Genomic DNA, 9,922 nt, shown 5'->3' on the forward strand with positions numbered 1-9,922 from the left:
CTTTAACCGCATAAACACATTTCATTACACCAAATACACAAAATAATGTTCTTTTTTAGCAACGTCATATGACCCCTTTAAACATACTTTACACATTACAGATATAATTTCACATGTACATGCATTCCCTGGGAATTGAACCGGTGACTTTGGCCTTGCTAATCATTTCATCTGTGAATCAGTTAAAATGCTTAATTTGAACAGAAATACTATATATAACTTTTATTTGTCTCTCAGAATGGCCTCCAATACAACTCTTCTCATGCACTCCCACTCAGACGTCTCAACCCACTATACAGTGGACATCGATGCCATTATGGATAACATTACCATTGTCCTCTACACCATTACCATTATCTTCGGCATTACTGGGAACTCTTTGGTCATCTGGGTGGCTGGCATGCGTCTGAAGCCCAACGTCACTAATGTATGGCTGGTCAATCTCGCTGTAGCAGACCTGATCTTCTGCTTTACCCGTGTAACTTCTCTCCTCAAAAAACTTTTCTATGACTACTGGCCTTTTGGAGTTTTTCTCTGCAAATTCAATGGCTTCTTCAAGTACGCCAACATGTTCTGCAGTGTTTTTCTTCTGGCTGTCATCAGTGTGGATCGAGCGCTCTGCATCTGGCGTCCAGTGTTCACCAGAGAACGACGGACGTTATGTGCCGCTCGTGTGGTCAGTGTAGGAGTTTGGATTGTGGCGGTGATCTTTAGTTCACCATACTATGTTTACCGGCAGGTCTACCTTGGTGACAACAATTTAAGCAAGTGCTCACTGGAGGTCAGAGCAACTTTGGAATTCTGTCTGAATTTAAAAATGGTTTCCAATAATAATAAAAAAAACTAGGCTATATTTGCATAAATTATAATATTGGATTCAATAATAGGTTGAATCATTTAATTATATAAATCATACATTGTAAGTAGACAAAACAGGAAAAATATGAATACGATAACATTCACACACATTTCAGTTATTTATTGGATTTACAGCCGCATTCTATAACTGAGCTCGCACCAGTAAATTTTTAGGACTCACACCGTTTTTCCAGTGAAGCCATGCTGTGTGAACGGAACATAATGGACATCTACTGTATGTCTCGTTATACAGTGCGAAAGAGCACTGTTGCGAGTTTTCATGTGTGGTTCCTTACAGAGACTGGGATATAAACAAAGACTATAGAATACCCAAGACGTGTCACTCATATAGTTTTGAATGGGGAAAAACGCAACGCTCAATATGGCCGCTCGATCAAAGGAAGCCCCGCCTTCTGATTAAAAGAGCCAATCGCTAATTGGTAAAGTCAGCGAGTCACTGCAGCTGCCGTAAAAAGTCCCGGTTGCTATAGAAGCATTACATATTTCGACTTTCAAACGGTCCCGTTCTTGTGTTCATTCTCTGTCTGAAGACCATTAAAGGCTATTCTAATTACGGAGCGATTTGCAGCTGTAAACTGCTGTCTGTTCATTAAGATTTGACGGAAGAAACCTCAATTGAACTTCTGTTGTGTCAAATGTGATAAGATTTTGCATTTTTGGACGTCGTCATCTTTGATATTTACTTTCTTGATGTCTGACACCATTTTGAATTTAACGCAAATGAATTAATCGTGGCTGTGAGGAAGAGACTTACAGTCTTTTACAGTGGCACGCACTGTATAGGTCAAATGTAATTTTCAGAAGTCACAACTTTTTTTATGGAGTTTTTGTCTAATGAAAGTTCTTTTTTTTTTTTTTTCAGAAAAACATCAGCTGAACAATCGCTATTGATGTTAAGCAACAGTACAATCATTTCGAGGCTCAGACCTATAAGTAATTGCGGTTGTCAATCCAGAGAACTGACAGTGTGAACGTATCTTATTCTTTCTTATTTCCATACAACTTTATTTCATAACTGTTCATAATGTGACACATCAGATGAATAAATAATGACCATTCTCATTTTTGTGTGAACTATCCCTTTAAACATGTACTTTCTTTTAGCATAATAAATGTGAAATTGTTTGCCATATATTAGAAATCTGATTTACTTTGTGCAGGTGAAAGAAGCATCAAAGGGTGACAATTCAGCAAAGAACGCCTTGTACAGCATTCGCTTCTTATGTGGATTCCTGTTGCCCTTCCTGGTCATCCTGTGCTGCTACATTCTAGCTGGCGTTGGAATATGCAGAACAAGGTTTTCTGGTAAATCGAGGCCTCTCCGTATTCTTGCTGGACTTGTCTGTGCCTTTTTCATATGTTGGGGCCCCTACCACTGTCTACTGCTCGCCAAGATGGTGGACAAGAAGAGCCACGCTGTTAAAGTGGGCCTGCCTATTGCTAAGGGCTTTGCGTATTTCAACAGCTGCGTGAACCCGGTGCTGTACTTCTGCATGGGACTGGATGTTAGGCAACGCTTCAGACAAAGCATATCAGGGATTTATCGCAGAGCACTTATGGAAGAAGGCCACACTTTGCAGTCCCGGGAAGGCACTGGGGAAGAAAGCTGTAATTCAATGCCAAAGACTGGAGGGATTGTTCGAGACAGACCGGAGGGCATGACTAAAGTTTAAAAGAGTTTCATTGTAATTGAATTTTTAGCAGTACCGGTCAATGGGGAGGCCGATATTTAAACACTGATCAAACCCAAATGTGAAATTTTTTTTTTGACAATCATACTACCAGTCTATCTCTAAAATAATCTTGCTAATTAAGAACTTTTTAATAGAAAACCTAAAAAGAAAACATTCAATAAGAGTAAGATTCATAATTAAGAACTTTTATTGAGAAAACCTAAAAATAATAGTGAAATCAACATGTATATATTTGTGAGTATGATTTTGACGGTTTTGCAGAGCAAACTGATTCATGCTTTTGATAAGCTTTAGAATTGGAAACAATGGTTTTCACAAGTCTGCTTCTGTGACCTCTTAGCATTAACATGTAAGCCACTGTTTAGCAGCTACTACATTTCCTTGCTCCAAAGCCAATAAACTGTGGTCAGGTTTCCTGAGAAAGTCTCTTGATTTAGTGTAGAGTAATTCACTTCATACTAAGAGTGCCAAAACCATAGACCTTTGTTCCTCTTTTCTGATCAAGATGTCCTAATCCTTTTTTATTCCCTGGACTTTATTCTCTGGAAAGTCCCTTTCAAGGAAAGTCTGTTCACTCGGCGGCCATATTTGCAATGGCTCTGAGCAGATATTCCGGGGCATGCAAGTCCTACCTACTTGAATGGGGAAATTCTGAAATCCTAAAAACTGCTTGCCACATATAACATATTTCAAATCAGCAACAAAATCTGACATGAACTGTCCCATAAAAGTTGTTTCTTATGCTCAAACAGCATTAAAAAACCTTATACAGTATTTTAGGCAGGACCAGCCAATGCGCATGCAGTAAGCGCATGTCTCAGAACACTGGCAACCGGAGCTCCTAACGGTAGTTTGGCCCTTTTATTTACAAGGCCGTAATTTTACCGCCATATTGTGTGTTGCACTTTCTTCGATTCATAGTAATGCGAGTGCACCTGCTTGGTATTTCTAATCTTTGACTTACTGCACTGAATGCAGGGGCGCTGCTATGGCCCCCTGAACAGCATAGTGACTTTGTCACAGTGTCTGGTTGTGGTGCCCTGGACTGGCCACTTGAGGGCGCTCTCCCGTTTCAGTGTTACATGTTTTGAACTCCATTTCCCATAGTCCCTTGCCTGTCGTTTCTGTTCTGATCATGATCACCTGTTAGTAATTTACTCATCATCCCATCACTATTTATACCATGCTCACTCTGTCTGTCTTTGCTGCAGTATTGTTTGAGGTTACATCGTGTTTTCTGTTGCCTGTGTTTTGGATGACCTTTTGCCACGTTTTTGTTCTGTTCTGTTCATTTGTTACTTAATAAACTACTGCACTTGGATCTATCTTGTTTTCTCCTGGCATTCCGTGACAGAATACTGCAGCCAGTACAAGATCCAGCAGTTTGTTTTGCTTTTGCCTTCGTTTGGACAATGGACATTCGGATTACCCCTCTTGTCACAGGGAAGGAGCGAGTGGCTCGACACCGGGCTCTGATGGCTCTGAGGCAGCAGGGAATAGAGGTTGGTGGTTTTGCCCAGACCTTTTGGACGTTGGCGGTGGGGCTGAATTATAATGAGGCTGCACTTAAGGACCTTCTTAATATCTGTCTGGATGATCCTTTGCCCCAGTGGGAGATCGAAGGACTCGAGATCCAAGACTTCTGGGGCTTCAAGTATCTCCATGGTCGAAGTCAGTGGGCAATACCGGGCCAATCAGAATCCTTCCACAGGGATTTTCCCACCACCTCTACCCTTCAGACTCCCACTAAGCGGTCCACTCCAAAGCCCGCTCCAGTCCGGGAGCCCACAGAGTCCACTCCAGAGTCCGCTCCAGTCCGGGAGCTCACAGAATCCACTCCAGAGGCCACAGGGTCCACCCCAGAGCCCGCTCCAGTCCGGGAGCCCACAGAGTTCACTCCAGAGGCTCTCAGAGCTCATTAAGGAAGTCACTCCAGTCCGAGAGCTCACAGGGACCATTGCGGAGCAATCGGCTAGTCCTGTTGGACTCTCTCTGCTCTTGTTTCCAGTCCGGGAGCCTACAGAGTCCACTCCAGAGTCCACTCCAGAGCCCGCTCCAGTCCGGGAGCCCACAGAGTCCACTCCAGAGCCCGCTCCAGTCCCATTTACTCATCATCCCATCACTATTTATACCATGCTCACTCTGTCTGTCTTTGCTGCAGTATTGTTTGAGGTTACATCATGTTTTCTGTTCCCTGTGTTTTGGATTACCTTTTGCCAAACTACTGCACTTGGATCTACCTTGTTTTCTCCTGGCATTCCGTGACAAACTTGAGCCCCCCTCGGTAGAATCGCGTTCCTAGACTTTGATAATTCTATTTAGAAATATTTTGCCTTTTTATACATTGTTTATTGTTTCTTAGGCATTAAAACAATTGTTAAATTTAAATGCAGCATAGCTCATTATTGTTTTAAAATGCAAACTGACACACAAACGAAGCACTTTGCTTCACCTGTTGTGTTAATGAGTAAGCTAGATGAACGAATGACGAACTACATATTTTTGACTGTTGACTGGCTTGAATGGTTACTGCTGATAACGATTGGTTGTATTATATATTAAAATTTTATTTTTTGTATTTTTATATATATATATATATATATAATTTTTATTTTTTTTTGGGCAGTTTGCATTAGCGGCATTTTTGATGGAAGTAAATGACTTTGTGTCATTTGAATATCCATTCTGATTAGTTGATTTATAAATGAAATGTGCTACTTATGGCATTTTGTGCAAAACCTGAACTTCCGCTTATGAAGAAAAAAAAAAACCATTGTTTTATACAAAAAATTAAGCATTTTATAAAGCAGTTTATCCTCTGATTCTCTTGATTTAATTATTTTTTTGAATATGAATCCCAAACTTGTTCCTTTTGCTGTCTGTGGTATTGGTAATATAAAGTTTCCCACCTTTAAGCTCCTGCCTCTTCTGTGTGATTGTTTGAGATTTATGTGTGTATTTATTTATGAAGAAGAGTGTTGTAGGTTTTGAAACCTTATATGGTTTATATAGTTGATTGTTTTTATTTGAAGATTTTTCTGTTCTATTTTCCTTTTCTGCCTGAATGACCTGAGTGCAATCTGTTGTTAGTCTATTTTTCTTTTAAATATGGTCTCATAAGCCACCAGAGAGTTCTGGTTTTTGGGTGGCAAATCCATTTTAAAGATGTCAGCCAGTTTCCAGCTTGGTGGCTCAAACCTAACAGAAAAAGATAATCAGCATAGTCTTTCCAAAGATTTTCATAATGACTTTAACACATGCAGTAGAGCAGATGACATTTTTTAGTTTAACAAGCAGAAATGGATTCTGAGAAAGTACTGTAGCTTAAGATGTGGTCATAGTTATTTTTTTTAAATGGGTGGAGAAGGGGAAGTGTAGAAGTGAAAAAGTGTCACATCAGTGAGAATAGTTATGTTTATCACATGAATTCAATTTCCCTTTCTGAAGTGTCTGTATTCACTAGGCCTTGATGTTGCTGATATTTTTATATCAAGCTGTATCAGAAACAATGTCTTTTTGCCATTGTTCTGTGGTATGATGTGTAGGTTTGAAGCAGTGGTTTTCCACCGGTGGGTTGAGGCCCAAAAATTGGTCACTGGCCTGTTTTGACAATTGAACTGAAAAGCTTATGGTATATTAAAATGATGTTCTTTATGCAAAGTCTGAGCCCTGAAGCAAAACCAGTTCAGGACCACTAGTTTTCAGTAACATTGACTTTTGTGTCTTAAATATAGCATTCAGTATTTAGTGTTTATTACTCTCTGGAGCTTTTACATGTTATTGGGGAGCTTTGCATAACAGTTTGAATCATGTTCTTATTTAAGGCAGCGGTTATATTAATTAGCTTGATTACACACGTTGTATTCTTTCATTTCACACTTCTTCGTAATTATGAAGCATAAGCACTGTGTTATGAGACTGAAATACAACCAGAAATTCCCTGACATAATGTCAAAGCCTCCAGACAAATGCAGACAGGAAGAAAGAACTTCTGTTTATGCTTTTTTTTCCCCATCTCTCTGTTGTATGTTCCTTGCATAATATTTCCCTTTGTTCTTCCTTATTTGTATTCTTTAATTGTAATTTCAGAACTTTTTTTTTGTAATTGGTGACCTTTAATATTCTCATTCATATCTCAAAAATTAAATGTAAAATTTAAAATAATAGTGGATATAAATAATTATTTTTCAGTTTTTCTATAGATGTAGAAATAAGTCACAGAAAATAAAAAGACCCTGGTGCATGAAGATGAGGCTCTGCTATTTATATATAAGTGCCAGTTTATTCCTGGCCATCTTTTATGCACATCGAATGTGGCCTTCTGTGAAACTCTGAAGAGGAAGTGAATTTTCACAACAGTGTTGTGTGTGGTAATTTTTGTTTTTGCACTTGCATTTAGTCAACCACCCTACATACAAACTAATAATAATAATAATAATAATAAAATAAAAAAATAATAAAAATACAAGTGATAAACACTGAACAAAATAAAAATACAGAAGATATTCTTAAATTAAGATGAAGATAAAAGGAAGAAAAAAATGTAAGAATTTCAGTGCAATAATATCTAATTAAAAGAAAAAAACATCACGAGAATTGGTATGGTTGCAGATTTAGCCTAAATTAACCTGTTACTCAGAAGTGGCTAGCTAGTTTGTTGGTTTGTAGTTATTGATAACTTTAAAAAAAAAAAAAAAAAAAAAATTTAAAGTAAAATATTTGTTTGATAATTTTTCTCAGAATAACCTTGGTAACATGACAGAATGGTGGAGTTTGTTGAATCCAGTCAACAGTATAAAGTATCCAACAGTATCCAGTCAAACTATAAAGCAAGGTACTTTTTATGGTCTGATAATTTTGTTCAATAATAGGTTATCAAAATCGTTGCTTCTTTCCGGAAGAACATGGGGTTTGTGTGTGTATTTATTTATTTATTTTCAGAAATCTCTTATAGACACCATCTCTGCCACAGCTGATAAGCATGAAGAACTGAAAGCTGGGGTCAGATTTCCCAACAAGCATGTATGCACACACACACACGTCCACAAACACTGGCTATTTCTATCCTTTATATCCTGAAATAAATGAACCCTGGAAAGTATCTTTTGCTACATTAGTCATTGGACAAAGATACAAACATGCCCACACATGGACTCTTATGTATATCTTACCATGGGGTGTATCACAAGCTTGCACTGATATCCTCATACAAAAATAATGTAAAGACAGAACCATAGAAAAAAAAAATCTGTAAACTATCTAGCAAGGTCTAAAGGGGTCAGGCTAACTAGCCAAACCTTGAGTCCTATGATGCTAGCAAAAATACACACTTAGGCCTAAATAAAACAGGACATCTAACTTACATGCAAAGTCGTCAACATGTCCATTTGAACAAGTTTTTTACATGACCTTTGGAATTTGATGATACACCGCTATGATAGACAGCGGTGGAACAAGTGATTGTTCATTCAAATAAATGGCACAACACAAAATTTTGTGCAGGTCCACCACCAGAGGGCTACCTCTACTAAACACCGACAGATATGCCACTTAATATTTTGTCATCACTGAAATCTCGACTGTGTGTCTGCAGTTCTGAGTGATTCACATTCTGTTATTATGTAGGCTTACTAAGATTATGTATTATTATGTAGCCTAGATTAATTTTTTTTATATGTCCTCTTTTTCCTTGAAAAATGTCCTGGCTGGGATTTCTAAATTGTCTAAAATGCCCGGGTTTTGGCTTTGATTTCCTATTGACGAGCTCATACATTATATGTATGTGTATTTGCATTGCTTTGACCATTCTCTGTAGATCCCACTTTCTCAAATGCCACGATTGGTCAATTATGTACGACGCCTGCATGCTATTGGTCAAACTACTTTTCAGTCATTACCCTCAGCAAGCATAAAATCAATAGGTAAACTAAGCCGAAACCAGTGTTGGGTGTAACAAGTTACATGTTACTGTAGCCTAATTAAATTACTCATCCACTGAAAAAAGTAAAGTAAGGGATTACTGTTCATTTTTAGGTAATTTAATTACAGTTACTTATAAAGTACTTGCATTACAGTTCTAAAATCAATATTGAATTTGAAATCTAAATTTATAGTCTAAAGTTAAAACTGAATGCAACGTCTTTAACCCTCCGCGCACCGGCCCGTTCACTTGCAGTTTTTCCTGATAAGAGAGAAAAGGACCTAAAATACTCAGATACAGATAAGACTAAAATCAATCGGATCTATAAAAGGTATACTTTTATTTGTGTACACTGACAATAACAACAAAACATTGTGGTTTTGTAGAAAAAACAAAACAAACGGTGCGCTTTCTGCTGTTTTGGTCTCCGTGAACTTCTTTCTGAAACGCGTCACAAAAACAAACCGAACCTCAGCGAATACTTGACACACAGACGTGAGAAATATGTCTATAGAACACTTGAATTGTCTACTTTTAAATTCAAATCAAAAATGAATATTCTCTGATTATGTATTCCGTATGAAACTCAAGCGAGGCACAGTCTTTCCCATCTCAGAGCTCATTATCTGCAGCCATACCTGCGCGCAAACGCCCTCATCACCTAGACACAAAAAATAGATTATATATAAGTGTCATTTCTTCAGTGTTGTCACATGAAAAGATATAATAAAATATTTACAAAAATGTGAGGGGTGTACTCACTTCTGTGAGATACTGTATATATAAATCAAGATTAATCTACTTTTCATTGTTTTTGAAAGTAGACTCGAGGAATAAGCCGGAATTTACCTCAGATGAACAGCGCGATCTGACGCGGCTTTATTCAGGAGATCATTTCTGTACTAATGTTTTCTTCTGGCACATTTATAAAAGTTACTTAAAACTCAGATATTGTGCAGAGTAATTCTATTTGTTAACCAAAGAAGGTTAAATTTTTTATTAAAATGCTTAAAGGGTTAGCTCACCCAAAAATGAAAATTAGCCCATAAATTTCTCACCCTCAAGTCATCCTAGGTGTATATGACTTTCTTCTTTCAGACGAATCCAGTCGGAGTTATATTAAAAATTGTCTTTGATCTTTCAAGCTGTTTAATGCCACTCAGCGGGTGTTGCATGCATCAGTCCAAAATAAGTTAAATAAAAAGCACCCATCCATTAAAAAAAGTGTCTCACACTTCTCCGGGGGGTGAACAAAGGCCTCCTGTAGTGAATCCTGTTGCGCATGCGCCGGTGAAGGAAGCAAAGTTTCCTTACTTTAGCAAAGGAAAACCAGTCTCCTCTTGGCCTATATCGAAATCCTCTGACATACTTCTTTACAAATCCTCGTTTTGTACTTCTAATAAGTGACCGTTGTTTTGTTTTGATCTCT

General features: G+C 38.0%; 1 protein-coding gene across 1 annotated transcript in view; it reads left to right on the forward strand.

The window, feature by feature from the left end:
- Nucleotides 1–2,552, forward strand: part of LOC107656587 (formyl peptide receptor 2) — a 4,641-nt gene extending 2,089 nt beyond the window's left edge. The window contains exons 2-3 of the mRNA XM_016444480.1: nucleotides 238–781; nucleotides 2,040–2,552. Of these exons, the coding sequence (XP_016299966.1) occupies nucleotides 239–781; nucleotides 2,040–2,552 (1,056 nt within the window). The 5' untranslated portion in view covers nucleotide 238. The remainder of the gene's footprint in view (nucleotides 1–237; nucleotides 782–2,039) is intronic.
- The last annotated feature ends 7,370 nt before the right edge of the window (nucleotides 2,553–9,922 follow it).

This window comes from Sinocyclocheilus anshuiensis, unplaced genomic scaffold (genome assembly GCF_001515605.1).
Source record: "Sinocyclocheilus anshuiensis isolate Anshui unplaced genomic scaffold, SAMN03320099.WGS_v1.1 scaffold1393, whole genome shotgun sequence".
In the NCBI taxonomy this organism is placed as follows: Eukaryota; Metazoa; Chordata; class Actinopteri; order Cypriniformes; family Cyprinidae; genus Sinocyclocheilus; species Sinocyclocheilus anshuiensis.